Here is a 14613-nt window from a genome sequence, read left to right on the forward strand (position 1 = left end):
ACACATGTATTTACGCAAGTTGGAAGTTTCAATTACAAATTTCAAATTTGTATCGTACAGCGTAGGCCTTAAACGACCGGTGAAAGCTGTTAAGCGACTACCTCTTTTGTAATCCTAGCAACGCCTACGTACGAACGATTACTAATACGTCTGAAAGAACGAAGTTTTTGTACATCTCTAAGCCTCAAGATAATTTCAACCACTCTCCTCAACATAAACGTGCCTTGCTGAATTTGATAGTTTTACTGGGAACAACAAGAGAATAAACATATGGTACTGAGTACGAAATCGGACGTTAAATTAAAGTACTCGCTGCATGTAGTAATTAGCCCAACCCGCCAAATTTCCGGTTAAATTTTCTCGGATTTCGATTGTCGAATATAAAAAATTCGCGAAACTGTATTTTTGTTCGAAATTGTAAATGAAAAAATCGTAGTCCGCCAGATAAAAATTGTGAACACTATATCATCGCGAAACGCGCGACGCATTATATATTTCACTGGCTTTCAGCGTTCGCCCAGTCCATATCGCCGATGAGACGGGATGACCTGATCATACTATATTGATATGCATCGCATATCGATAACTGATCACTTTCACTGGCGTCAATCACTGATGTTGTCAATTCCAATTCGTATTAACAGTAAATAGATGGATGTTATAGATCCCCTAAGAGACCTGACATTCACGTAGGTGATTTAGTCACTTAAGTAATGGACTGTATTGACTTATGCCGCGACAGCCAACTCCCGGCGCCGTATATGAAATGATGAAGACCTGGTTGGTCTGACAGCCTTTTATCTTAAGGAAACCAAATCAATGACAAATTTCGAGTCAGATAATCACGACCATGGTTTAGCGATGGAATCAGGAGGGAACCAATTTTCTCGTCACTGAGATCAGCTGTCGTTGAAGTGTTTCACATCATACTTCCGTGATTTCAGTACCTGATTACCTGTAGTGAGTGGTTAACACTGCTGGCTACCACGCAAAAGGGCCCGGGTTCGATCCCGGGGAGAACCCAAGATTGTATTTCTGGATGAACCGGCGTGGCTTTCAAGGAACTAAAATTCTTCACAGTCCTTCGAATGAGTCTTAAAACCTAGGTTCCTTGTATCTGGTGTCTATACCAGGGCAGGTTAAAGACCCCACAAAGTGAGAAAAATAAATAGCTTGCGCGGACTCAACCTCTCGCCGAAGTCGGATTCACTATGCCAATAAACCTAATTGGAGCATAACCGTAGTGTCACTCATAAAAAACGCTCCGCCTTAGAGGAGGAATACTCCCTGGAGAAAATCACCTCCAAGTGCAGAGCGAAAGCTGGAGAAGAAGAAGAAGAAGAAAATGCATGATTATCTCGGTCAACTACTGATACTCTGCCTCGATCGTCTCAAATTGTCCTAAAACATTCACCAATATTGCGGGGAAAGACCGGACTGATAGAAAAAAGTCCGCGCGGGCAATTATGGCTTTTGATAAAGATGAGGCTGATAGGAAAGTTTAGTATTGGGCAGGTGTGTATTGTCTGTGGGTGTTTCTGTTTGCCAGTGTTTTCCCTACAGTTGATCAGGTCGCATACGGGTTGTACTTCGGTTATGTGGTCCCTGAATCCATGAACAGGGATCCCGAAGGAATAGGGGTCGGAACACTTAAATATTTGGAACAACCACAGATGCTACACCGGTGCCCCCTATTTTTCAAGTAGTTACGTTTTTTAAAAGTGGTACTGTGCTTGAAATGCATGATTGCCCACATTGGTGTATGAACTGTCTATATGATTCCAGTGTTGCGATAAGAGCGGCATGTTTTACAAAGTGAGGAAGTCGGGAGCATCGGACTGTCAACCGGCTAGCAATTTCTTGCCCCCCCCCCTCCCCCAAACAGTTTGGCCTTGTCACATCTCATTTCGTGCCTATAGCCTTGAAAAGTCTGAAGAGACCAACAAGTGTAGGATATTTCAATCAATCACTGAAAAGAAGAAAATGCATGATTATCTCGGTCAACTACTGATACTCTGCATGCCTCGATCGTCTCAAATTGTCCTTAAACATTCACCAATATTGCGGGGAAAGACCGGACTGTGTGCCTATAGCCTTGAAAGGTCTGAAGAGACCAACAAGTGTAGGATATTTCAATCAATCACTGAAAATATCTAAGCAATCCGATAAAAACCTTGCCGCGTTATATCTAACGATATCGATTCAATCTAAACTTCATCCTCAGTCACTCTTGTCTTATGTGAAGAATAATGAGCAGTGACATTTTTTCAGATTTTTTTTTAAAGACAAATCTGTATCAGAACCGAAAGAATCCTTACGCAGGCGACCAGCTAGAATATCAACGTACAAACGATATTAATTCGTCCCAAGCCCCTTCCTTACTCATTCTTCCTTATGTAGAAAGTAATGAGCATTGACATTTCGCATACATCACCTGACGGATATATCAGTCAGTGCATCTGTCTAATGATGTCTTATAATGAACTCGACCAGCTTGGTTTGAAGTCAACATTGAAAGATTACAAAAAGAAGCTTACATGGTCGTTTCACCCATCTCATTTCCTCAAACATGTATCGCGTTTGTTTAATGTCAAGCGTGATTGAAAAACAACTTGCTCCTCTGATGTCACTAGATCACTACACCTTCTGTAGAAAATAATGAGTATTGACATTTTGCTTGGATCACAGAAATACCAGTTCACTGCCTCTGTCATATGATGAACTCGACTAGCTTGGTTTGAAGTCAGTATAAGAAGCTTACATGGTCGTTTTACCCATCTCATTCCCTCCAATATGTATCGTGTTTGTTTAACGTCAAGCGTAATTGAAAAACAACTTGCTCCTCTGATGTCATTAGGCTACTACACCTTGTGAGAGAAAAATAGGCTTGTCTGTATTATTTGCGAGATCTTTGTAAGGTCAGGTGGTGCAGACCTGTATAGTATTTTCAGTCATGTTCGTGTACGTACATGTATATTACCTTAAAAATTCTTAGGCAAAGATATTAAACGAAGACTGGAAGAACGTTTATCAGGATTTCCCACCTATAGAACAAGAGCCACTTATATTTTTAGCAGGGCGAAATACAATCACACCGTAATAAGCTATCAGTGGCAAAGCTTTAGCTAGGTATTATTCTCCTAAAAAGGTAAATATCCATTTGGTTTTTTTACCACGTTCAGAACCAAAGCTGTCAACGAAATGGTAGCTCGCGTGATAACAAGTATTCACCTGATCAGTCAGGCGTACATTATAGCACACATTGCGCCGAATGCCATGCCGATGGTTTCGATTTTATTTTAGAAGTTAACGGCCTCAAAACGGAGACTTGGTAATTGGTAAAATTGAAATGTCACGGCGGCCTTGCACTATGATTTCACGCTAACAACCCACAGGCGCCGCGGGCGTTGCTATATACATACGATGGTCATATGCCATGTTTTTGCCTGGCTTTTGGGTCGAGCCGTCGTCGATCGTTGAACCTGCATATATATTTTTTAATTATAAGCCGTATTAGTGACCTCTTAGAAAGGATTTCCGAGTATGTTATACCAAAAATTCAATTATCAATTCTTGGTTATACAGACAGATTACTTGCCCTCAGTGGCGGCGATGTTAATTACTTATATCGCCACCTGCATACCCCTCAGGAGAGAAAAGGATTCTCCAGTGTCTCGTTAGATTCATCAAACTCTTATTACTGATTGCAGTATTAGCCACGAGAGACATACTTTACAGATTCCAATCATGTGATGACATATACCGACTCAGAGGGTTTTATACCGAAATCCCGATGGCCTTGTGGTCATAGGCGTCAGCTCGTTAAACATTAGGAACAAACTGCCTTGAGTTGGAAAGTAAAGATATTGAGTCAAATATCACTGGCTTCAGAGTTAAACAAACTCTACTGTCATACCGCTTCATACTCTCCAGCCAAAGGCAGTCCTGACAGATAGCAATGACAAATAGGTCATGCCATAATGTCAATTAGAGGGATGTTGTTTTTTCCAAATTACAAGGAAAATTCATAAATTCATTGATATCAAAAACGAATTTCAACTGCAGGGCATTTCTTGCTAAAATTCAACACCATTTTTTGTGTCGTTCGTACCACCGGATCCCCCTCGGCTTCGACTTCACTTCGAGACGTACATTTCGTGAGTTGGGCCTATTTCAAGTTCGTTTTATTTCGAGGGTTTTGTCTCGTTTCAATGATTTCATTACGGGTTTCATCAGTAACGCAAACATTTCAAGCCGTTTTTGTAATTCCAGTTCCAATTTACCCCCTGCTACTGACATCGATTTATTAGCTGTTTTCACTTGCCATTGACCAAACTGTTGATTTAATGTGGCTGCTAATGAGATGCTTACCGTTAAAAAGTCATGATAAAGCGATTTGACTGAGAGGAAAGGTTTTTTTAGGCTACTGCCAGCAGTATTGTTTAAATGATATAACCTTAGTTACCATCCTGGCTCTTGGTTTACAACTAAATTGAATAAAATCCATGACAATAAAGCGTTCAGCATTAATATCTCCGACCAAGCGACTTTCATAACTCAAGTAGCCTTTGCCCGATGAACCGCCATCATCCAGATGCAATTAATTAAAGACGAGCGTATGGGAGGCTAATATCATTTGCATGCCAAAATCGACTTTGTTGATCATGCATTATTTAAAGCTTTTATCTCTCAGACTTTGAAGTCCATTTTCTTATAAATGAATAATGGATGTGGGTGGAATGCGTCATATCGGCTTTCACAGGAGAGGTACCAAAGGCATATAAAACGATGATTTAGAATGGAGATTCTTTGGTGGAGTTTGATAGAGTGTGTCGTATAGCTTAACGAATTTGGTCAATAGACGGGAAGAAACTTCATCATCCTTCTTACATAACCCTAAAATTCCCACAAACTGTCCCAACATTTAGAACCAGTTATTTCTGACGTTTTACAACTCTATATCCTGTGAAATCCGCTGATGTACTTTTACTAATTAGTCATTTGTCTTGCCATAACCTTTTGGTCATAGGCGACGGCAATAATGATGGTTCCCAATTGGATTTTGGTATAAGAATGCTTCATCGAAAACATTTTCTGGGCTATTTTGTCTTGAGGTCTGCCCCATCAAGGGCGGAGTTTGCATGTAGTTACAGTATACAAGTCGGTTGCTCATGAGGTGCTGAAGCAATCAAACATAAAAATTATACATTTAGTAAAAAGCGCAATTTCTGTTCTTTCCAATGATGTATAACATAGTCTTCATTTAGAAAGTATATGTTATGAACATTTTAAAATGGTATAGCAACCAAAATGACGCACCCCTTGACCTTGGGCACCTACTGTAAAAGCTGTTTGTTGCCACCTCAAACGTCCACCCAACGGCTGATGCATGTGGACGCACAAGATTCCCAGCGGGTACGTTGGTACGGCTGAAAATAATGCCAAGTCGAATACTCCAGCATGACCAGTGCGGATTCATGACAGAACGCTTAATGGGTTAAATCACACTCGACGATACAATACTCCGCCCCAGTTTTTTTTGACACTGACTATGTTGACCAGTCGTTCAACGGAAGGCACTAACAGAGTAATCACCAAGTTGATCTTTAGCCGCAATCTCGCCGCTGGGTAGGAAATCTCCTCGACTGAATGGACTGCATCAACACGTTTTTCTCCTGCCAATCGACAGTAATAGCATCATCAATCCACCACAGTTTTCTTTCACCACGTGAATCCGGCATTTCTTCTATTTCCCAGGTAATATGTTTTGCTATCCTGCTTACAGACGGTATATGGAGCACGATATTGACGTTATCGAATGACGTTCGTCTGGCGCAGTTGCCGTTATGACTTTCCATTTTATGCATTACTGGTAAAGCAGACGGCTAGTTAATTCAAGTAAGGCTACAGATAACCATTATCGGTAAAATATATAGGCAAGAAAATGGAAATGAAAGTAGGAGACAAATTTTTTTTGGCAAATAGAAGATACATCGCAATAATATGTAAGAGTTGTATTATAGTTTAGTTAACTTGTTGTGCATTTCTATCTGCCGTAGTTCTTTCTGTAGTTCTTTAATCAACAGTCGATTTTTTAAAACTCGTGCTCTAAACTGTACTTTGAAAAAGTCAATGTCTTCGAATTCTGATCTTTGAGTCAAACAAGACCGTCAACTCCATTATATCAGTATCATATCTACTTCGTATCGTTTCATTACCAACTTTCGCTACCATCGGGTAGTGCGCAGGCGCGGCCATGACGCTACCGCGACGTCCAGCGTATGTACAGTCAATGCATAGGCGGCTAAGGAAAAACCCCTCCTATGGTCACATAAGTAACGGAAATGAAATATTTCACCTGGATCTGGCAACTTCAGGTGTTTATAAAGGCAGCCATATCAATTTTAAATCAAAAGGAAATAGTTCATACGCTTCCTTTTTGCTGTTGAAAATGAGTAGTCTAGTGTTATTACGAGGCCTTGAGAAACAGGAAAATGCTGAAATACACGATTTTCGAATGCAATTTGACAAAAAGTATGAGGCGGAATTGTTCTATTTCACCTGGCCTTATAAACTAGAGGTGTTCGTCAATAAAATCCAATATAAAAGTATTCTTTTTCAAAACATCCATCCACTTCCATTTTTTGGTTGAAATATGATCCATTCAACCTAATTTGGCTCATAAAAGTCCATAAAATCAGATTAGCGCACCAAAATCGTCTCCATCGAAAATCAAGTTCCCGCCAAGGATTCTACTTCAAGGGCTTTAGTTTCGCTTCTTCCCGCTAGATGGCGAAGGTGTGCCACCAGCTGAATGCTTTGGCCAACTGATTTTACAGTTCAAATGTGGGGTTTGGTGAGAACTAAGGGCCTCTCTTATCAAAGCAGGTTTTAACTAGGGATTGGTAGAGAGTCCATAACCTCTGAAAATGGGGTTGGCAGTCCTCTGCCTTTCTTTAAATTTTTCAGAATGACTGTTGAACAAAGAATCAAGAAGCTCTGCTGTCATTTGATCTCCAAAAGTGTCTTCAGAGTGAAACACAGGTAGTCAGAAGAGGCCTATCCCACAGAAGTACGGCTCAACTGAGGTTCCGCGTTTTTCAGTATGACACTACTGTCATACTCCTAGCCTATCCTAGGATTAAAATACAAACACCAAAGGGAGAATATTTAATCAACAATACAAATAAAACTTTATTGAGCATTTTGCTTCACTTTTGATTATGTTAAAAAGTACATACAAAAATATTTCAAAACAATTACAATAAAAAATATTTGAAAACTTCAACAATAAAAACTTCAAACAGAAAAATGCCTTTAACAAAACTTCTTTGATTCTGCAGTGCTTTTCTCACACACATTAATTTGTTATTTTCCAATCCAGCTTTGTCAAATGTCTGTTAACTGCTTTCATCAAATAACAAATATGTTGATGATAGTCTCCGCTCACCTCTGATGCCCCAAAATTTTTGCAATACTTTTTACATTATGGTAGGTTGACCCCCAACAAAACTACTTTTAAGTCTTGAAAGTTGTCCACAAACTCAGTACGTACACCATATTATGAAAGCTTATTCATCAAATTTTTGCGCTCTTTTTCAGGAATGACTCCATATTCTCAAAAAGGGGGGGGGGGGGGTCAACCTACCTAAAAAATACTGGATCCCTTCAGTTTTGGAAATTATTCTTTTATTTGGCCTAAGTTGATAACTTCCTCTTCATCTTCAGGATATTTTTCAATTTCTCATAACTTCTGGCAGTGGTTTTGTACCCATATTTTTTGTGAAGCTCGCTTTTTATTCCATCTACAGTGCTTGGGAATTCTTCATCAGGCACATTAGTATTTTCTATTTCTTCAAGAATTTTTTGCTTCTTACTCAGAGCCCTTTCCTTTTTCTCACTCCCCCAGTACTTTTCAGATACTTTATGATAAGAACGCTTTCTTCTAGACAAATCTTTACCTTTCAAGTTTTCTATTCTCTTCAGCACAAGTAGTGCATCCCTGGTGGCATCTGCCCGGTTACATTTTCCAAGAGTTACTCGCTTCACAATATCATTAAGCTTCTCAACACTTTGCGCACTATAATTTTTCAATGCCCCATGATGTCTGATAACATTTGGTGCATGATATACTAACACATGCATGTAAGGTGTAACGTTCAATTTTTTATAACCCTTCCGCTTATTTCCCAAGGAAATAAAGCTGTCTAGCCAGGATTTTGCCTTCTGGAAACATGTTAAATGGACATCACCAACATCTTGTGGTGTTTCACAGAGGTACACATGTAATGACCGAAAGTCCTCCCAAAGTTTGATTATGTCATCTTTAGTATCAGCAAATAGGATATCACATGAGCGTAGTTTCTGGGGCAAATGTATGAGTAACTTTTTCATATCTGGACCTTGAAGCGATGTCCATTCCAGTTTTCCAGTTCCACCATGGGTAACTGGGTCTTTGGCTTCCCAGATATTAAATGTTACCCCACAGGCCCTTATGGAAGAACACAAGCATTTCAAATTTGGTCCTATCAAAGCTTTGTCTTTGGCACTACTGTTGAAATGAAGCTCTGCATCTTGATCCTTAGTCTCAAAAATTAGATTACGCAGTAGAACATCTGATATTCTCAACATGAGATGCAACTCATCAACAACTACACTGTCAGAGTCAATTTTGAACAAAGGAATACCTTTTGTTACTCCATTTCTACCCTGCAGAGCATCCTCACAAACATTTTTGTATGTGCGCTTCATTTCATCAGTACTGTACAGATCCCATGGTTTTGAAGTGTCCCACAGGTCATCTTTCTTAACTTTGCACCACACACAACTTTGATTGGCTGTTGAACCATTTAGTCCAAAAGCTAACTGAAGAAACTTCATATCTGCCCCAAAAAGTACTTCAATAGAGACTTCCTGATCATCAACCTGAATTTTACCCTTGTCAATGACAGAATTGACTTGTAGTATCAGTGGACCTAAAGCTTTGTCAAGGACTTCATATGATTCTGATGCACTGACAATAGCCAAGACAGTAGGGCTACAAGGTAAACCCTCTTGTTTGAGAAGGGACACAGACATGGTGAGAAAATTAGATGCCCTAGTAATTTTGGCACCATCACCACTGATTTTCACAATCTTTTTCAGGTCTGTCATTTCACTTTGAGAGTATATAATAAGGTTTGAAATTTGCTCCTCAAAGTCAACATAGGCCCCTGGCACACCACCGCTACATCGATGTATGGTGAATAATGTTGATAGGCTATTTCTGCACTGAACAATCAGATGTTTCGATGGCAGACCAGAGTCACTGGTTAGGGCTATCTCGTGGTATGCTGCATCACTTACATAAAATGTGTCTAAGATGTAGAGAAGTTTTTCAATTTTTTTCTTCTCTTCAACTGGTATTTTCTCAAAAGAAGTGTGTGCATGGTTGTCAAGAAAATCTACCTTATGTGACTCTCCAGAGACAGTGGATTTTAGAGTTAAAGTTTCAGGGATCAGACCATAGGTTTTCGCAAACCATAATGCACGCTCTGCTGCAGATTTCAACTCTTTCAATTTTCTCACCTGCTGCTGTCTCTTGAGGTGTGGAATTTTTTTACCTTGACAAGCTCTGAGTGGATACCCTTGTAGTTTTCTGATATGATCATGCAAAAACACATTCTCATCTTTTAAGGCTGCAAGTTCCCTTTCTAATTTTTCAACCTGTTCTTTTAACTCAGTATGTGAATTTTGCAACTGATGAACTTCCTTCTTGACAGAAAAAAGTTCATCATACAATGAGGCACACCTTTTTGTCAACTCCTCACTTACTTGTGTGACAGAATGTAGATCATTTTGCAGCTTTTTTACATCAATCAATTCACTTTCATAAATTGCCAATGACCTGCTTTTTTCATTCAACTGTTGAAAACGTCTACCACCTTTCAGTCCACGAAATTCATTAGTTACTCTAGAACAAATAGTTGCCAAACGCTGGTTCACACGCTCCGAGTAATCTTTGATTTTGTAGAACCGCAAAGCACAATTAAGCAGTGAAACATATGTGAGCTCCGGGTATTTAGCTTTAAGGCTACTTAACTCCTTAACAAACAGATTAGTAAGATTGAGGGAAAAGGCTATTGGTTCACTACATCTTGACCTAAGGTAATCAAATGATGTGACTGTTGCAACTTCCTGGGAGAATTTTATGAGCTGTACTTTACTGAGACAATCAGACATTCTGAAGACAGTGCTGGAGTGAAACTACAACCTTGTGAAAAATGTTTTCCTGAGTAAAGATGATCAAAGTTACACCTTACATGCATGTACAGTAGGCCCAAATCACAATGGCAAATAAATCATAAAGGATGCGACATCAAACGAACAAAGTGGCAACGTCAGTGGCAACCGACAACACTTTCAACACAAGGAACTCCTTTGGAAATCTGCATCCTTTGACTAACACACCATCTTGAACACAGTATGAACCATGGGAAAATGAAATCACAGTTTTGGCCTTCACTGGGAATGTAACCTTCACTCCTTGTCCTTTCTTGTCAAGTCTGTACCACCAGTTTTCAGGTAAGTTTAGTTCAGCAAAATCATCCCTGTCATACTTTAAAAAAGCTGGATCCTGATCATTGATATCATTTGGTTGTCCTTTGCCATAAAAAACGTAACGGAAAATGTCAAGTGGGAACGGGATTTTCACTTCAACACTGCCCTCTACAAGACCACGTTGAAGAGTTTCATAAAAATCTTTCGAAGCAAAGACGAGGCGTTTTGTGTCGATTAAGTCGATATCTGGATTGTTGAATTGATCGATCCACGCCTTGGGAATATGATAAGCTGGTTCCCATGTGACATCATAGAGTCCGAACCCTCTCCACTGTACTAGGTACTGCAGGGACTTCCCCTGAAAAAAGATACTTTATTAAAAACCTGCACACTGGTTGGGATCTAAGGGCCTGAACCGACTGTCCCGTTTTACCGCCGCAAGGAAAAATCCTTTATTCCAGAGCAAATGCCAGGAATTGAACAAAGGAATTCGCTGACCGTGCAGCTCGACAGGAGGAACAGGCCTTAAGGGTGTAAAAAATCAAGAAGGGGAGGCAAATGGTACTTATACTTGGCCTAGCAGGGTTACTGCAAGCGAATAAACACAAATATTTTTGGAGTGTGACCTGCTGCCAGTGGGTGCTGGATCACTGCCACTGGGAGGGGGGGGGGGTACATAGCCTTTTTAAAAAAACAGACGGCTAACCCTGTCCCTGGAATCTATTTAGGCAGGCCGTCCAACAATGTAGGTCTCTAGTTTACCCCAAGTAGAAGTCAAAGAACGACGACACCCAATAATTTGTATTAGAATTTGAAATGGTTACACACCACAACAGTTTGCCGTGCATTTGTACACATTTGGCGTGTATATTTGCTAGCGTAGCAGGTTTGCGTTAAACACTTGCCTCTTTCTTCTTCGTTATTATTCTTTCTATGAAATATTGCTCGTCTAGAACAACGTTGGGTACTCGTACAGCCTTTCTGCGTTCAGTTTGGATCTTTAAGTCGAACAGTTCTGTGTAATTGACATTTTTTTTGCGTAGATTGTACGGCTGATCACACTGAAGCGCGGTTTCCATGGGCGCATCCATCTTGAAGGTGAGCGCCCCTAGCGGCGGCCAGCAAAAATAAAATGACAGCGAAAGTTGGTAATGACGCGGAGACATCTTAAGCATCTTTAAAGATAATTGGCAAACTGAATTATTTGGTATACCTCATTATTTTCATACATCTATATATGTACACAGGCATTAAAATCGATCGTTTAAGGATACAGTTCATTTAGAATGAAAAAAATCTGCAACTAATCGTAATGTTTAATCTTGTAGGACGTCACGGTCCTACTGGAAGCCATTTCTTAATTACCCAATCCGCCACGAATCCCAAGCAGTGAGACCTCACGACTGGACATAATACACCAAGCGTGCTTGGTTTGCGCGCAAAGCATGCCGGGCTACATGATCAATTAATAGCAGCGTGGGCTTCTGACTGGCTAATACCTGACAGGAAGTTCGAAAATACGGTGTGAGGAAAGTGGAGAGTAGCTTTTCATTTGAATGGCAGGTAACGGAACTCAAACCAGTTGACGATTCCTCTTACGTACTGCATTCTAAATATAGTGTTCGCTTTTATTGATTTTCAGGTGCATATCGGATTTGAAGGAAATGAGCTGAAATTAACCTTTTCTCCGTTTCCGCCGAAAAAAACGTATAAATGCCTGCCAAAAATCCATCTTCGAAAGCGCAAAAATTTTATTTCTATATACAACAGTTCTACCCACATTGCCAAAAGTCCCACAAATATCTCAATTACGGACCAGTTGCGCTATTTCTGTCTGATGCCAGCCGCGAATTATCCGGAAATTAAAACACGAGCCTGGCATTATAATCAACTTGACGTGAATTACATGGAGCTAAAAAAGCGGATTCCATGTTCAGGAAGTCACGACTCTTTCTTGAAAGATTAAACAATTTCAGATTGGAACTGCAAAATGCTTCGGGACATAAATACCTTGGAACCGATTTTGCAACGCACCAAGATTCCTATCAATGGAGTTCTTGGAGAAAAAAACCCATCCATTCAGAACCTAGCTATAATCGGAAACAAAACTGGAGGACTACATCATACCGGAATTTCAACTTAAACCTCAATAAAGTTCTGCGTTGATGATACAAAAAGAGATTCCAAACTTTTGCAATGTAGTGTGTACTCAATATTGTCCTTAGCATTTCTAGTCTTTCTCTGTGCAATTGGTCTACTAGGTTGACAACTTTGGTAACGAAAAAATTGGTCGGCGCTAAAATAGCCTAATGTATCCCATCGCAAAATAATTTCTTGGGCCTGGTCAAGTTTTACGTGCTTAAAATATCCACTATTGCGTTTTTCTACTTGCTGAGATTTGAAACGGCGAAACACTTCCAGATAAATGGTTCACTAATTAAACAGGAGGACAACCAACATACCAAATGGATAATCCGTCTTGTCATATAAATCACCATCATATAGAGGCTTTTGAAAGTAGAGCCTTTTTTCCAATACGTGTACAATGTCATTTCATTTTTTCGATGTTGCTGGCGTCTACAAATGGCACCAACCGACTACACTTTGTTAAAAACATTGAGATATAAATTGAAGAGTCCATAGTTTTTTTTGCATATAATGGTGGCCCATATCACCTTAAATTAGGAGCTTTAGGAATATGTTTAAAAAAAAGTTGGACGAACAAATCTGATGCCGTTAATGACAAGCAAATGAAATTAATTTGTACCAGTTTGTGATCAGGCCAGATCCGTTACAGAATGTTGATCACATTATGTCATCTTAACATTTAAACAATCGGATATTTATCCTGTCATGCACGCGATAGAAAGTGCTATGTTCATTTATCTATCATGGATTTCAATTACGAAGGTGTCATGAAAATCCTTGATATCATCAGGTCATTTAGAAGAAAAGTCCAGGTATTCACAAGTCAAGCCATTCTCTAATTATCACAGATCACTAGTGTGCAAAATTGGCGAAGCCACAAAGTGATGCGTCTTTTACATTGGGTTCTTAATGCGACGCATGCAACCTCCTTCAAACATTTCCTTGACGGTTCTAGTCATTGTAGGATGGCATGTTTTTTTGGCTCCCGTCGTTTTATACAAAAATTATCAGCCTCTCGAATATAATGCCAATGTTTTTTGACACTCTGTATAAAAAGCCAATAATTTCATCTCAGACGGGATTAATCCATCTCGCAAACGTTCAAGTAAATTACCGCAGCGATGTGTACCAAGCGTCGTGCAAATCGGAAAAAAACGGTTATGATTAATTTTTCAAAGACCGAAAATCGAAATGCGTTTATCGCGTTTGTGCGGTTCGTTGCTTACGCGACTGTAGGAACAAATGATATCTCATTTTAAAAGTTTCTTTTACCTTACGGCATTTTATATATATTTTCATGCTTGGGGTGCGTCTGCCTCGAGGTGGATGTTAAAGATTTCAGTAATATGTTTTTTTTTGTGGTTCTGCGTTCTGAAGTAAAATACTGATAATGATTGGTGGACTGCTTACCTAACATGACAATTCGAATATTTTGCGGGGGCTTTTTCGATTCAGTTGTTGATTAATGGTACTAATTACCGATGTCGAACTACGATATTCAGCCCGGGGGCGCACCTAATATTTATTTCAGCTTAATGATGGTGGTCGCGATGTTGAAGACGATCTACTAGATCGTCAACTTACTTCTCAACTGATATCTTCTTTTTTAATGAGCGCCATTGATATAATAAAGCATTAAGTATTCCTTGGTGCCTCCGCTCCCACCCAGGCCAGCTTATAGAGAAATGGACTACCGGCGCCAAGCCAGAAATAAAACCGCCCACCCAAATCATGATGAATGTATCCGGACACAAGAGAAAACGATAGACAATGTAATGACATTCAGACGATATTACACGACATTAGGTCGCGATTATAGAGACACTCGTTAGCGTGTTGTGAGAGGCACACAAAACACGATGGACAATAATTATGACGATAGAATGTCTCCAAGAACTTTGTTGACATCCGGACGATGGTTGTTAC

At 39.7% G+C, this 14613-nt stretch overlaps 2 protein-coding genes across 2 annotated transcripts in view; both read right to left on the reverse strand.

Moving 5' to 3' along the window:
• Positions 1-14613, reverse strand: part of LOC135487800 (neuropeptide SIFamide receptor-like) — a 144505-nt gene that overhangs the window by 53847 nt on the left and 76045 nt on the right. The gene's annotated exons all lie outside the window — the stretch shown is intronic.
• On the reverse strand, positions 7170-11687 carry LOC135487782 (uncharacterized). Its single transcript, XM_064771862.1, has 2 exons — positions 11445-11687; positions 7170-10897 (listed from the first exon to the last, which is right to left on the reverse strand). The coding sequence occupies exon 2, from the start codon at positions 10219-10221 to the stop codon at positions 7699-7701; it is 2523 nt and encodes an 840-aa protein (XP_064627932.1). The 5' UTR covers positions 10222-10897; positions 11445-11687; the 3' UTR covers positions 7170-7698.

The sequence above is a fragment of the Lineus longissimus genome, chromosome 1 (genome assembly GCF_910592395.1).
Source record: "Lineus longissimus chromosome 1, tnLinLong1.2, whole genome shotgun sequence".
Lineage (NCBI taxonomy): Eukaryota > Metazoa > Nemertea > Pilidiophora > Heteronemertea > Lineidae > Lineus > Lineus longissimus.